The sequence below is a fragment of the Tupaia chinensis genome, unplaced genomic scaffold (genome assembly GCF_000334495.1).
Source record: "Tupaia chinensis unplaced genomic scaffold, TupChi_1.0 Scaffold000355_1, whole genome shotgun sequence".
NCBI classification, from domain to species: domain Eukaryota; kingdom Metazoa; phylum Chordata; class Mammalia; order Scandentia; family Tupaiidae; genus Tupaia; species Tupaia belangeri.
The window spans coordinates 13,213,813-13,230,164 of NW_006159850.1; the positions used below are offsets into that span (position 1 = coordinate 13,213,813).

General features: G+C 46.8%; 1 protein-coding gene across 3 annotated transcripts in view; it reads left to right on the forward strand.

Moving 5' to 3' along the window:
- The window catches only part of WDR59 (WD repeat domain 59), a gene marked incomplete at its 3' end in the record, with an annotated part of 95,421 nt that overhangs the window by 40,055 nt on the left and 39,014 nt on the right, over positions 1 to 16,352 (forward strand). For all 3 annotated transcript variants that reach the window (XM_006152639.2, XM_014589402.1, XM_014589403.1), the window contains 6 exon segments: positions 1,507 to 1,584; positions 4,309 to 4,465; positions 9,692 to 9,771; positions 12,094 to 12,226; positions 12,329 to 12,453; positions 14,429 to 14,593. In XM_006152639.2, coding sequence (XP_006152701.2) covers positions 1,507 to 1,584; positions 4,309 to 4,465; positions 9,692 to 9,771; positions 12,094 to 12,226; positions 12,329 to 12,453; positions 14,429 to 14,593 — 738 coding nt within the window.

The window sequence follows — 16,352 nt, forward strand, 5'->3', positions numbered from 1 at the left end:
GCCGTCCCCCCGGGGGGTTGTGTCTCGCTTTCTGTCTCTCTGTCTCTCTCTGTCTGTCTGGTGAGCACACGCACCCTATAGCAAAAACCTCTCCAAAAGAAAAAATAAATTTTTTGACCAGAGAGGGACAGAACAAGACTGGGTGGGTGAGGGGGAGTGAGAAGGCAAGACACCAGGTCTAGGACTCAAGCCATAGTTGGCCATGTGGGAGTCCAGCACCCTTCACCACCACACCACCTGCTGGCCCTGTGGCTTTCTTAAAGTAACAAAAATAAGAATGTATCCTAATATGATCAAGTTGTTTATAAATCCTTTCAGTCTGTTAAGGAGGAGGCAAGTGGAGCTCTCTCCCTCTCTCTTGCACTCTTGCTCTGTCTCTGGCGAGAGAGCAGTGGAATAGCATCTATTTGTTTGTTTTTAGTTTTCATTTATTTATTTATTTTGCCATTAGGCTGCATGCGCTTGCTGGAGAGAGACAGAGAGAGGAAAAGCAAGAAATCACCCACTGGAGGGATGGCCACACCATAGTCCCTTCTCCTCCATTCTCCTCTCAGGCTTTTGGGCACGCACATGTACCTGGCATGTTTTTCAGGCCACTTGGTCCAGAACTCCCACTGCTAGGTAGGATCCCGCACCTTAACCGCCACACCACCTGCTGGCCCCTAGGGTGCCATGGCATCTTAGCAGCATACTACCGGGACTGGCCCTGAAAATAATCTCTTAACCCTCGCCTAGCGCAGAGTCTCAGTCTTGGCGTTCCTGTCCTCGGTGCCTTGCCGTGTCCGACACTCATGACGAATGCCTGAGCTCTAAGGACGTTTGCCTCTCGTGTTAGTTGCGCAGCGAATTCGCAGTAGGGTTTTGTCTGGCCCGCCTTTGTGTGCTGCTGCTGCGGCTTCAGGCACCACACCTTGCCTGTTGGGTGAATGAGTGAGTACTCCCTTGGACGGACTGGTGCCCAAATACTCACACAGTTGGCTTTTTCCTTTGTCACCTTGGGCAAGTTACATCATTCAGTAACTTGGCCTCTACATTTGAAAAAGAGATGAATAACATCTACTATGTGGTGGTTCTTAAGACTGAATAGGACAAAAGACGGAAAGGTCTAGTATTTTTCTGAGACGCAGTCAGTAGTTCAGCTGTTGTTATTGTTAAATAATCTGCGTGGAGTGCAAGTGATACAGGACCCGAGGGTGTCCTTGTTACCTTTTAGCTGGGAGGGTCATGTAACAGGCAGACCGACTGACAGCCGTCTCCCCTGATTGGTGGCCCTTATGAGGCCTGAAAATTCTCCCCGAACATTTATAGATGTGAACAGCGGATTTCTCGGTGTCTCCGGCACAGCAGCGTGGCTGTGGAGGCTGAACTAAAAACACACTATTGAAATGTGTCATTAGAAGACAAAAGTGACAGATTCGAAGGCTGTGCTTATTTCAGTAGTTGAATTTTTTTTTTTTTTTTTTTTTTTCACTTATTTCACAAATTATCTCGCTTTCTTCTTTCTAGTTCTGGGATTACCGCCAGCCTCGGAAATACCTCAATATCCTCCCTTGCCAGGTGCCTGTCTGGAAGGCCAGATACACGGTGAGTGAGACACCCTCCCTCTAGCTGGGAGGCCTCCCTTTGGTGTTCTAGATGCCAGGAACCAAGGGACATTTTCTTTGTAGGCAGTTTTCTCTGTCTGTCATGGTTTAGGGTGGGACACATGGTAATGATGGCACATGTGTTGCTAACTATTTAAAAATCTACCCTTGGGATGTTGAGGAGGTATCTGCATTAGAACTGTTCATTGGAGAGCTGGCTCCATGGCTTAGTGGTTAAGGGAGACAGATCCCACATGGCTGAATACGTGGTTTGAGTCCCAACACTGGCTGCTTGAGAAACAGGCCAGGCATGTGTGTGTATATACCCGAAATCCTGAAAGGAGGGAGAGATGGAGGAGAAGGGATTGCGGTACGACTACGGGTCTCTCTCCGGAGAGCACATGTACCCTCTGGCAAAATTAAAAAACAAAAAAAGGAAGGCTTACTGATCAGCGCTCAGCCGAGAAGCATGGCCGTGTGAAAGGATTCACTGGTGGCGGGGAGCGGCAAGGTGGGATGGAGGAGAGGGTGAGAGACTTGACGTAAATGAACCATGGTAGAAAGAGCTCTGACTTTAGCTTCAGAAGCCCTGGGTTTGGGGTTCAGCTCTACCTTTTTTGTTTTTTTTTAAGTTTGCTAGAGTGTCTGTGCACTGGCCAGAGAGAGACAGAGAAAGCATCTCCCGAGGTGCGTGGTTACACCGCAGTCCCTTCTCCATTCCTTCTCTGGGTCAGACTGTCGGGCATGCATCACACTTGCCCAGCGTGGTTCTCCACACTCTGCTGCGTGGGATCCAGTGCCTTTGCCTGCTGAGCTTTGGTGCCGGCCGGTTGATATTTTGAGCCAGTTTCCTTTTCTACAGAACGTGAAGAATAGTTTTTACAATGCCTTTCTGTATTGTGATAAAATTCACCATTATACTGTTTTAAATTTGTCAAGGACCATATGTGCTCACCAGAGAGAGAGCGAGAGGGAGAAGGATGAGGAAGCACCCCTATAGGAGTGGTCATGCCACAATCCCTTCTTCATTTCTCCCTCCTTTTGGCATTTTGGGCACACATGCACATGTTCCCAATGTGATTTTCAAGCTGCTGGGTCCAGAACTCGAACCAGGTGGCTGGCGATGTTGGATCCAGCTGTGTTAACAACCGTGCCACCAGCTGGCTCCAAATTCACCATTTTAAAGTGTACATTTTAAAGTGTACAAGTATATGTTTTAAAGTGCACCTAGTACATTTATAGTCTGCATTTCTTCTGAAGGAACTTACATTAATGTGCAATACCATAAAATACAGTGCGGCTGGTGGAAGCCAGATTTCACAAGGCTAAGTGCAGTTTGAATCCAGGCTCCCGTGACTTGAAAAATATGCTGTTCTTGTATGTGCCCAAGGTCCCGACAAGATGGAGAAATGGAGAAGAGATTGCAGCATGGCCACGGTCCCTTGAGGGGCGCTTTCCCCTTCTCTCTCTCTCCCGTTATGTCTCTCTCTCTGGCATGCATGTGTGCCTTTTGCAATTAAAAAAAAAACAAAACTTCAAGCATGTGTGGGGTAGGCTGTTACTAACCTTTAAATAATTTTCCCATTGCCACATTGGTAACCTTTGATGAGAGAGAGTGTATTTCCTTAAAGGCTGGTTTGAAAGCAAGCACAGGGATGAGTGACGCTCCTTTTATAAAGAGGCTGTCACCTGGAGTGTTGTGGAGCCAAGCAGGTATTTTGGGTATTAAGTTGTTTTTTTGCCTCTGGGATTACTTGCCAAGAAGTCAGATACTGTTCCAAATTGAAATACTTAATATATGTGCTTCAAAAAATAAACAGGGAAGTCTAGTAGTGCTAACAGAAGGGGACGCTTAGGTAAGTGTGCTCGTAGGTGACTGCGGCTTATTCCTTCCTGAAGTCACAGAGTCTGCCTGTCAACCGCATGGGCCCCTCTGCTATCTAGCAGGTCGGATGTTGCTTAGTAAAACTTAGCAATCCTGAAGTTACAGATTCCCTGGGGGAGCTGTAGTCTTCCAGTGGGGCCGTGGGAAGGGGAGGCTTCCTGTGGACCCTCTTCTGGTGCGTGTCCCCGAGACGAGAATTCCATTTGCTGCCGTGGGGTTTTCCTGGCGGCCTGTGTGCTCATTTTCTGAGGCAGTCGGTGTCTCTGAGCGGAGCTGGGATGGGGAGCTGTACATGGCAGTACCCTGTCTTCAGAATCATTGGCTATTTTAGAATTATTTTTTTAGAGGTTTTTGCCTTTGGGGGTGTATACTTGCCAGAGGGAGAGAGATACAGAGACAGTGAGAGTGAGAAATTACCTCTCTAGGCAGAATGGCCATGCCACAGTCCCTTCTCCTCCATTCTCCCTGGATCTTGGGCATGCATTCATTCATGTCCTACATAAATTTCAAGCCACTGGGTCCAGGACTCAAACCTAAGTCGGCCGTGTGGGAGTCCAGTGACATAACTGCTACACCATCTGCTGGTCCCTATTTTAGAATCTTTCAGGTTCTTTTCCAAGCCTCTGGCTTGGCCTTTCACTTGCCACGGTTCCTTCTGTAAACAAAGAGAAGGGTTGATGGGCCATGAGTCAGCTCGTGGTGTTTGGGAAATTTTCCCCCAGGTGGGCTGGGGTCTTCCTCCATCTAGTTACTGTAACTGGGAAGAATTTCACCGCGGCAGCTCCAGACCCAGCTCGCCCCACCTGGAGTCATCCCCTGCTCTTCCCTGTCTCGCTGTAGCCTTTCAGCAACGGCTTGGTGACCGTGATGGTTCCGCAGCTGCGGAGAGAGAACAGCCTCCTCCTGTGGAATGTCTTTGACCTGAACACGCCAGTGCACACCTTTGTGGGGCACGACGATGTGGTGCTGGAGTTCCAGTGGAGGAAGCAGAAGGAAGGTGAGCGGGAGGGAGGCCGCGGCCTGGGGTCCACCTGTGCTCGGTAGGGCCGCGGTGCGGGGCAGTGTTGACCATGCAGTCCTCGTGGAGGTCAGAGCAGACCTGGGCTGGAGGAGCCAGATCAGGGGGCCACCGCCTTCAGTCAAGGCCGGGTAAAGGCAGTGTGTCACTGCCTCTCTTCCCCAAAACCCTCCCTCTCCTCTGACTTTGGTGTGGTCTCTCTCTGCTGGGAAGATCTGCTGCTTTAAGAAGTGGGTAGAAATTTGCTCTGGGATGTCTCTTCCTCATGTTCGGTTGATGAGGGACGCCAGGACGGTCACTGGTGCTGTCTGCCACGTGCCTCCATTCTTCCTCACAGACACCGCAGTGATGTTTTTCCTCTGTCGGTGACATTCAAACTCTGGGTCTCGAACAAAAGGAAATACTTTAGGGCCAGCTGGGGGCACACACTCTGCACATCACCAGGTCCTCCTGTGAGGCCAGGTGGGCACACGCACACCTCCCAGTGTGTGCACCCACACCTACTGTATGAGCTGAGCTGGTGGGGGGGAGGGTTGCAACATGGGGTTGGGGTGCCTGCCCCCCTTTCTCTCTCTTTCTCTATCTTTCTCTCTCATGGAAGAAATAAACATAGAAGATAAAAACAACTTTATCTGGGGCTTTAGGGGCTACAACTTAGAACAGATTTGAGTAAAACCAAAAAGCCTGTTCCAGGGAGTCAGTTTCACAGACAGAAAAGGACTGAAGAAAGCACACGGTCCATGGGGACCGGGTATTTCCGAGTTACTTGCCTTGAACAGTCGAAGGCAGAAGGGCCGTCATTCCCCTGGCTCAGGAAGAATGAGATTTGTTTTCAGAAAAGAGCGGATCTGTTCTTAGATCTGTCTGTTCTTTTAAAGTTCAGTTTGATGATGGCATGTTAACATGAGCAACTCCATTTTGGTCTGATTATTGGGGCTAGTGTACACGCTTCCCGTTCTCTGAAGGTTGGCCTGGCCTCACGCCCTGCTCCGATCACAAACACGAGGGAGCGGCGCAGGCTCTTCGGGTGAAGTGCTAAGAGCTGGTGTGCGGTTTCACGCTCTCTGTCTCTGCCATGGCTGCTGGCAAGACTCCAGAGGGAGCTGCTCCCAGCACATTCTGCCATGAGGTTGAGCTGGAGACGTGGAGTGCACACGTAATCCTTGCTTTAAGCTACTGAGATTCGGGGTTGGTTATTGCAGCGCCATCTCGCCAGCCCTCGCGAATGCATGGCCGAGTGTCCAATGAGAGGCAAATGCCCCAGCCTCAGTTTCCCCACCAACTCGCCATGCAGGAGTCGACGTAGCCTCTCTTTCCTTGAGATCTTTTCGCCATCATCTCTAAATGTTTGACAGGGCACACGTATGTTTCCACGTTACAGAAAGGAAGCCAGTCAGGACGGGCGATGGGACTTGTCCCGGGTCCCAGGAAAGACCTCTAGTGGGCCTGCAATTAGAGCAGGCTGCTTCTGTCCCAGCTTGTTGGTGACCCTCATAAACCTCCACCAGGAGAATAGGATAGGGCACGCACAGCTTAACAAGTAATTATACAAAGTCCACGTAACTACCACCGAGGTCAGGAACGAGAACGCCAGACCCCGGAAGCCTCCTGATCGCAGTCCCCTCCCTGACCAGAGTGTGCCTGTCCTAAGGCTTCTGAGAGCAGTTTCTGATGTTGTCCTTCATGGCTTTACCACTTGTTTATGAATTCTAAAAATAGTTTGGGTTTGTGTATTTTTGAACCTTTTATAAATTTAATTATCCTGCATGTATTCTTATATTTTACTTTCTTCACCTAATGTGCTAATTTATTCTTCCTCCCATGCCTTATTTTTATTTTTAAAAGTTTTTTGAGGCTTTTGCCTTAGGGAGTATGTGCTTGCTGGAGAGAGAGACACACACACAGACAGTGAGAGGGAAAGGGAGAAATCACCCCCTAGGGAGATGGCCATGCTGCAGTCCCTTTTCCTCTATTCTCCTCCCGGGATCTTGGGCACACATACATGCACGCACACCTACGTGAGTTTTAAGTGCTGGGTCTGGGACTTGAACTGGGTCGGCCATGTAGGAGTCTAGTGATGTAACCACTACTCCATCTGCTGACCCCTTTAAATTACTTATTTTATTTGTTGTTATTATTATTTTAATTTGACCAGAGAGAGACAGAGCAAGAGAGGGAGGGAAAGTAAGAAAGCAAGTCACCAGGCCCAGGACTCAAACTGTGGTCGGCCATGTGGGAGTCCAGCACCTTAACCACCCTGCCACCTGCCAGCCCCCCTGTCATGTCTTCTCAGTTCTTATCAGACTGTCTCATGCTTTGGTTTTGATTTTCACTATGGTGAACGATCTCAAAGACGTAGAAAGAGAATCAGGATGTTGTGGTCAAGGGACAAGGATACTCCGTGAAAGATGTGGTAGTTACTGGTTTTGGCTGTTGCTGGCAGACCAAAATGCAGAGGCAGAAGCCCTGCCCAGGTGGCAGCCTGTTGTGTACTAGACTGCAGTGCTGCAAGTTGCACCGCCGACTGTGGGTTTGAATCCCTGGCCTGGTGAACTTCAAGCAAGCCTGGTATGTGCACATGTATGTCCAAGATCCTGACAAGTTAGAGGGTCGAGAAAGAGGATCACTGTGTGACCAGACCCTGTCAAAGGTGCCTTCCTCTCTCTTCGTCATGTGCAGGTGTACTCACATGCACTCTCTACCATGAATAGACACAGTGTAAAACAATGCAGAGGCAGAGAAAAACAACTGACTGTAGACAGACCAAGCCATGTGATCATTAAGAGAGAAATTCGGGCCAGCAGGTATGTGGAGGTCAAGGTGGCTGGATCCCACATGGCCAATCCCACAGTTTGAGTTCTGTGTTCCGTGGCTTGAAAATCACCCTGGACACGTGTGGGTGTGCCCCAAATCCTGAGAAGAGAGTGGAGGAGAAGGGATTGCAGTGTGGCCATCCCCGCCAGGGAGTGATTTCTCACTTTCCCTCTCTCTGTCTGTCTCCCTCCAGTGAGCACAAACACCAAATAGCAAAAACTTTTAAAAAGAAAAAGAGAAATTCCAAAAGTGGATTGAGAGGTAGAAGCATAAGATAGCTTATACAGACGCAGGAGCCAGGTTTGCAAGTGAAGTTGCCTTTAAAGGCAATGAATAGGATAAGCAGGTTGGCAGAGGGCCTCTGTATTTGAAGGCAGGGAGACAGTGCGAGAAAGGCAGTCTGGGGACGGCAGAGGCCCCTTGGGAATGAGTGGGAATTGGTGGAAGGCATAGGTGGGGAATTAGGCACACCTGTTCTCAAAGTCGGGTGTGAAAAGAGGCCAGATACCGAGTCAGGACACTGCTGTGATGAACACGAGATTAGATGGCTGAACTATAGCAGGCAGAGGTTCAGAGCAGTCGCCGCCTTGTTCAGTGTGCCTAAGGGTACGTGGAAACATTGAGGGCTGGCCCCGTGGCCTCATGGCTAAGTGAGCAGATCCCATATGCCCGATCACGCGAAGCAGATTTCAGCCCCAGTGCACAGGGTGGAGAAATGATGGAGAAGAGATTGTGATGTTAACACACTTTCTTTAGGGATACTTTCTCTCTCCTCTTTTCTCTCTGTTTATCTCTGACAAGTAGATACACCTACTAGCAAAATTTATAAAACAAAAACATTGAGAAGTGAATTGAGGGAGCCAAGGAACCAATAAGGAAAAAAATGGCCTTTGTTTTAGCTCAAGCTTACTCACTGTGTTACTCTGGGCAGATCACACTTTTTTTTTTTGGAGAAGTTTTTGCTATGGGGCACGTGCGCTCACCAGAAAGACAGAGACAGAGAGACAGAAAGTGAGAAATCACCACTCCTCTGGGCGGATAGCCATGCTGCAATCCTTTCTCCTCCATTCTCCTCTCGGGATCTTGGGCATGCACACACACGCGCCCAGCCTGAGTTTAAGCCACCAGATCCAGGACTTGAACCATGGTTGACTACATGGCTATATCCAGTGACATAGCCATTACACTTTGTATAGGGCACGTACACTCATCATAGAGACAGAAAGACAGAAAGCAAGAAATCTCCTTGCAAGGGGGCTGACCATGCTGCAGTCCCTTCTCCTTCTTTCTCCTCTTGGGATCTTGGACATGCACTCACACGTATCCGGTGTGAGGTTTAAGCTGTTGGATGTGGGACTTGAACTGTGGTCAACTACATGGGATCCCAGTGACATAATCTTTATAGCATCAGTTGGTCCCTAAAGAAGAATTTTTAAATTTAATTAATTTATTTTTAAAACATTTAACTTTATTTATTTATTTTAATTTGACTGGGGTGGGAGGAGTGAGAAAGCAAGCTACCAGGCCCAGGACTTGAACTGAAATTGGCCATGTGGGAGTCTATAGCATCCTTAACCACTATGCTACCTGCTGGCCCCAAGAAGAGTTTTTAAAAAAAGTTTATTTACTGGGCCTGGCAGGTGGCGTGGTGGTTAACGTGTTGGCCAACTGCAGTTTGAGTCCAGACCTGGCGGCTTGCTTTCTCAATTTCCCTTTCTCTCTCTCTGTCTCTCTCTGGTCAAATTTTAAAAATAATAGTAACAAATAAAACAAAAAATAATTCTTCAAAGAATTTTATTTATTCATTTATTTTTATAAATTTGCTATAGGGTATGTGCACTTGTTAGAGAGAGACAGAGAGAAAATGAGAAAATAGGGGCCAGCAGGTGGCATGGTGGTTAAGGGCATTGGACTCCCACATAGCCAACCACAGTTCAAGTCCCGGACCTGGTGACTTGCTTTCTCACCCTCACCGCCACCCCCAGTCTCTCTCTGATCAAACTGGAAAATAATAATAATAAATAAAGTTAAATAAAATAATTCTTTAAAGAAAAGAGAAAGAAAGAAAAAATAAACCACTAGGTCTGGGACTCAAACTATAGTTGGCCATGTGGGAATCTAGTGCAACAACCATGCCACCTACTGGCCCCAAGAAGAGATTGTGTCATTTGTGCTATAGTCCTGGTGCCTAGAATGATGCCTGGCATATAGAGATGTTCAATAAATACTTGCTGAGAGTTGGATGGGTGGGTTGATGGGTACGATGGATGAATGGATGGATGGATGGATGGATGAATGAATGAATGGACCCTACAGGTCCATCGTGACCTGTAGTAAAAATGGATGTTGAATCCAGAAGAATTTCCAGGATTCTTATTTGGTGATTTGTAGGGTCCAAGGATTACCAACTGGTTACATGGTCCCGGGATCAGACCTTGAGAATGTGGCGGGTGGATTCCCAGATGCAGAGGGTATGTATTCAATGCCATTGTGGAAGAACGCAACTTTTATGCTACAAATTTAACCCAAAACTGCAGACTCAGTATAGGTGGGAGTTAGAGGATGTGAGATAAACACTAAGTGGCTCCTGTGTTCCACACTGAGACTTTGAGGCCTATAGTATTGTCAACTGGACCGGACTGGTGAGAAATGTACACATGTTGGGATATCCACTTCGAAGCTAAATGTGATTGAATGTATAATAGAATTTGAGATAATAAAAATAAGAACCAAACGATATTCAGCACCTTAAGGTGGAGGACCGTCTAAATGTCTTTTTCAATCCTGCAAGCTAAATGTGATTGAATGTATAACAGAATTTGAAATAATAATAAAAATAAGGACCAAACGATATTCAGCACCTTAAGGCGGAGGACCGTCTAAATGTCTTTTTCAATCCTGTCCTCATGTAAGGTATGCGGCCAGCAGCGCGAGCAAGTGGCATGTGGACCCCATTGCCTTTTCTTCTAGATGGATTAATAAGCCTCTTCCTATACTCTGCAAATGTCCAGAGCTCTGTGTCCATCAACAAGTGTTTTTCTTTTAGTTTGCTGTACGCCATGTGCGTTCACTGGAAAGAGACACAGAGAAGGAGATAGAGGAGGAAAGTGAGAAATCACCCCCTGGAGGAATGACCGTGCCACAGTCCTTTCTCCTTTATTCCTCTCTTGTGATTTTGGGCACACACACACACACACACACACCTGGTGTGTTTTGCACGCTGTCAGACCCAGGACTCAGATCGCACCCTTTGGCCACATGGGCTCCAGTGCTTTAACCTCTGCACTACCTGCCGGCCCCAACAGCACTACTACTTGTTTTTGTTTTTTTTAAGACCTATTTAATTTTGTCATTATTATTATTTTTAAATTTGCTACAGGACACATGAACTCATAAGACAGAGAGAGAGAGAAACTGAGAAAGCAAGCCACCAGGTCTAAGACTCAAACCATGGTCGGGCATGTGGGAGTCTCCAGTGCCTTTAGCCATCATGCCAACTGCTGGCCCCAACAACACTACTTCTGTGAAGCCATTATCAATTTTCCCCCATAAACGACATGTTTCTTATATGAACCACAGTGGTTTCTGGAATGAATTGCTTTTGTGGCACTTCCTGGCTCTGCCCATCATGGGCTCTTGGACTGCTACGTTCCATGATGGCAGGAAGAGCTCCCTCGTCCCACATCCCCCACAGGCCTTGGCACACTGCTATGCACAGACAGATAGAAAATGCTGGGAAAGTTTGCAACACCGCCTGGTGTAACATCGCCTTCGAGCACGTGGGCCACATCACCTCATTGCTTTCCTAGTCAGTTTTCTCCAAGAAGTACCATTTGCTCCAGAAGGTCTGAGTTGATATTTATGCTCTTGGGTTAGCAGAATAACTCCATCAAGACTTGGAATTTAAATGACTTGTTTCTGAGGCTTACATAAACTCGGAGCATGATGAAAAATGCCCACGTTAGAAAAATAGAATCTGTTGTCCTGTGTCTTTAACCAGGGAGAGCCTGTGATGGGTAAAATCTCTTTTGATTGTGTCAGTTCTTGGCTAACAATCTGTATCCTTTGTAACTCCCTTTTAAAGTCAGAACTCTTTTTTTTTTTTGGAGAGGTTTTTGCTATAGGGCGCGTGCGCTCACCAGAAAGAGAGACAGAAAGTGAGATATAACCCCCAGGGGGAATGGCCACACCGCAATTTCTTCTCCTCCATTCTCCTCTTGGGATCTTGGGCACACACGCACATGTGCCCAGCGTGAGTTTAAGCCACTGGTTCTGGGACTCGAACCACAGTGGTCTACATGGGAGTCCAGCAATGTAGCCATTACGTCATCTGCTGGTCCCCTAGACCTTTTTTTATTAAATAATATTTTTTATTTACCTTTTTAACAAAATGTATTTATTTATTTTAATTTGACCAGAGAGGGACAGAGCGAGAACGAGAGAGAAGAAAGTGAGAAAGCAAGCCACCAGGTCTGGGACTTGAACCATGTTGGCCATGTGGGAGTCCAGTGCCCATAAGCACCATGCCACCTGCCAACCACAGAACTCTCTCTCTTTTTTAAGAATTATTTTATTTAACATTTATTTATTTATTTTAATTTGACCAGAGAGGGACAGAGAGAAAGATAGAGAAAACAAACCACCAGGTCTGGGACTCAAACCACGGTCGGCCATGTGCGAGTCTAGCACCCTTAACCACCACGCCACCTACTGGCCACAAAGTCTGAACTCAAAGACACAACAGTTATTCCCACTGACTTCTCTAGACCTACAGCTTCTGCCTTTGATTGCAGCTCTGTGCAAATGACATATTAGATGGTGTCGACGAGTTCATGGAGAGCATTTCACTTCTGCCAGAACCGGAGAAGACCCTGCACCCTCAAGATACGGATCACCAGCACAACTCAAGCCACGGGGAGGAGGAAGGTATTTTGTCACACTGATGGCTGATGTGGTGGCACCCCAGAACTGTTCTCCCAACTCGTTTTCAGTAATGCTTTCCACAATTGAATCTCTGCCTCTTGGTAGCCTTAAAGGAAGATCTCCCTAGCAACCTCTTGGAAGAGAGGAAATCAGATCAGCTGGGACTGCCTCAGACGCTGCAGCAGGAGTTCTCCCTGATCAACGTGCAGATCCGGAACGTCAATGTGGAGGTACTTGGAGTGGTCGTGGGCGGGACTTCCTGCCTGCTGGTGGTGGTCTAAGGGAGATGGGACTATTTCAGCTAGGACTGTGGCTCACAAATAGCTCTGCTGTGCTAACAGGTAAATCTCTCTGCTCGTGTTCTTATTTCCTAGGTTTTCTAAAGAAATAAGGTGTTCTAGAGCTGGCCTTGTGGTGGCCCCGTGTTTGGGGGAACTGGATCCCTTGTGGTTGACCACATTCAAATACCAGTCCACACAGCTTAAGAACCATGCTGGGCGCATGCCCCAACTCCCCACAGGATAGAGAAATGGGAGAGAAGGGATTAAGGCATGACCATGACCCATTGGGAACTGCTTTCTCTCTCTCCCTCTTTCTTTGTCTCTCCTCTCTCTCTGGCAACCACAAACACCCTCTGGCAGTTTATAAAAAAGAAACAGAAATAAAGAAAGGAAGAGGTGTTTTATAAATGTAGATTTTTCAGACACCCCAGCACCTCATTTTACTGCAGGCGAGGGTGCTTCCATCCGGGAAGACTTGGTGGTCAGGCAGAATTTCTAAAGTTAATGGCGACCAACTCCGGCAGGCAGCCCTCCTGGCTCTCCAGAGCCCTGTGCTGTGCTGGGTCTGTTCCTGTACAAGCTGGTCGTTTTCTCAGTGAGTTAGATTCATGCGTAAGTAGACCAAAGCCGCTTTGTTTCAGTGCACCGAGTGATTGACCCTTTTCCTTTCGGGCAGGTATAAGAGTTCTTTGCTTCAGAGACTTGAGTAGCTCTTTAGGAAGGAATTTTGTTGTTGTCTTATTTTTAATTTATCTGTTCATTTATTTTGAGAGATTTTTGTTATAGGGCACATTCACTTGCCAGAGAGACAGAGAGACAAAGAGACAGAAAGCGAGAAATCACCCCCAAGGGGAGATGGCCACACTGCAGTTCCTTATCCTCCAGTTTCCTCTTGGCATTTTAGGCATGCACATACACGTGCCTGGTCAAATCTACAAGCCACCAAGTTTGGGACTTGAACTCTGGTCAACTATATGGGAATCCAGCACCTTAACCACTATGCTACCTGCTGACCCAAATAAATTCATACCTTTTTTTTCTTAAGAGGTTTTTGCCTTAGGGTGTGTTCACTAGCTGGAGAGAAACAGGCGTAGTGAGAGGGAAAGTGAGAAATCACCCCTCGGGGGGATGACCACGCCACAATCCCTTTTCCTTCATTCTCGTCCTGGGATCTTGGGCACACATGCAAATGTGCCCAGCATGATTTTCAAGCCACCGCAGTGGGCCATGTGGGAGTCCAGCAACATAACCACTATGCCACCTGCTGGTCCCAATAAATTTATACTTTAATTCCAGTTTTCTATGAACTTTTGAAGTCCCCTTTTATTAAGTTGGTACAAGAATGTAAAAATCTATTAGGAAAATGAATTGCCTTCTAATCTCTATCTTTTTTTAAAAAAATGCTTAAAGAATTATTTATTCAATTTTATTTATTATTATTACTACTTTTAAATTTACTATAGGGCACATGCACTCACCAGAGAGAGAGAGAAAGCAAGAAAGCAGTATGCCAGGTCTGGAACTCAGACTGTGGTCAGCCTTGTGGGAATCTAGCACCTCAACCACCACATCGCCTGCTGGCCCCCGATCGTATCTATCTTTGTCTTCTTCCCCTTCACTGAATTACTAGGAATGTGGACCCTTCACTTGGTTTATCTGAATCCATTTGCCACCAAAGACCCTTTGCAGTTTGTCTTCAAAACAGCTATACCAGGTCTGGAACTCAGACTGTGGTCAGCCTTGTGGGAATCTAGCACCTCAACCACCACATCGCCTGCTGGCCCCCGATCGTATCTATCTTTGTCTTCTTCCCCTTCACTGAATTACTAGGAATGTGGACCCTTCACTTGGTTTATCTGAATCCATTTGCCACCAAAGACCCTTTGCAGTTTGTCTTCAAAACAGCTGTGGGCTTGTCTTGCAGATGGACGCAGCGGATCGGAGCTGCACGGTGTCTGTGCACTGTAGCAACCACCGTGTCAAGATGCTGGTGAAGTTCCCTGCGCAGTACCCCAACAACGCTGCCCCGTCCTTCCAGTTCATTAACCCCACGACCATCACATCCTCCATGAAAGCTAAGCTGCTAAAGGTGGGAGTCTGTGTTCCCAAATTCCCCTTGCTGCTGTAAGAAGAGCTCTGCTCCTGTGCATTAGTGTCTTCACTGAATAGTGAGGTCGAACAGAAACTCTGATGGCTAGATCTGGAAGTCACCTCTTCCTTACACACTGCAGTAGTGGCGTTGTAACCACTGGCTGCGTATCCCTTATCTAAAATGCTTGGGTCCAGAGTGTTTTGGATTTCAGATTTTATTTTATTTTAGAATAGTTCATATACAAATATTTATATTTTATTTTATAATGTTTGCTGTTTGAGGCCAAAGCCTGAACACGGAATTCATTTGTGTTTCATGTCTACTTTATACAGGTAGCTGGAACACACTATTTGTGTTTCATGTTTACCTTGTACACGTAGCTGAAATACCTTATACAGTATTTTTTTTAGAAGTATTTAATTTAACTTAATTTAATTTAATTTAATTTAATATTATTCTTCCATTTTGACCAGAGAGAGGGAGAGAGAGAGAGTGAGAAGGCAAGCCACTAGGTCGGGACTCGAACCACAGTCAGCTGTGGAAGTCCAACACCTTAACCACCACGCCACCTGTCAGCATCATTATACAGTATTTTTATATAATGGCATTTTTTAAAAGAATTATTTTATTTTCATTAATTAATTAATTAATTTAGAGGGACAGACAGAGAGAGGGAAAGTGAGAAAACAAGCCGCCAGGTCCAGAACTCGAGCTGCGGTTGGCCGTATGGGAGTCCAGTGCCTTAATCACCACGTCACCTGCCAGCCCTATATAATGTTTTTTCTGTGACCTGACACATGAGGTCACGTGTGGGATTTTCCACTGTGATACCGTATCAGTGTTCAACACGTTTCAGATTTCGGAACATTTCAAACTCTGGATTTTCAGATTAGGAGTATTTGACCCATACTGCACTTGCCATTCACTTTGTGTTGAAGATATTAGGGCCTAGTTCTTCACCTTGCTTGGGTCATACACCTCCTTTGAAAGGCTCATGAAAACTGGACCTATCCTCAGAAGGATTTGTTTAGGTCCAGCTGTAGCAGTGCATGCCGGATGCTGCTGCTTGGCAGGCTGAGGCCCCACTGGATGCGTGGTTCAATTCCTAGCCCATCCTATAAAGCTGAGCGTGGTGGCATGCTCCTGTAGTCCCAGCTGCTCTGGAGGCCAAGGCAGGAGGATTGTGAGCTTGGGACCAGCATGGGCAGTGCAGTGAGACCTTGTCTGAAAGAGCATGGTTTAATGGCGTGTGCTAGTGGTCTCAACTCAGGAGGCTGAGGCAGGATGACTGTGACACAGCAAGATCATGTCCAACCCCTGCGACACACACACATCCCATGGAAAACTGTACAAGTGCTACATATAATTTGAGAAATACTGCATATAAATAATTCATAATTCTATAACTATATATAATCAATTTACACAACGCATCAAAGCTATGTATTAGGTTAAGAACCTGCAATACAGTTTCATTTACCTGGAAACAATAGGCAAGATGTATTCTGAGGTTGGAAGATACTTTATAACCAGAAAAGAAGTGCATAAGGAAGGTCATTTAAAAAATCCATCCTGGGACCTGCAGATGGAGTAATGGTTACGTTGCTGGACTCCCATGTAGTCAACTGTGGTTCAAGTCCTGAACCTGGTGGCTTAAACTCATGCTGGGTACGTGTGCATGCATGCCCAAGATCCTGAGAGGAGAATGGAGGAGAAGGGATTGTGGCGTGGCCATCCCCCCTGGGGGTGATTTCTT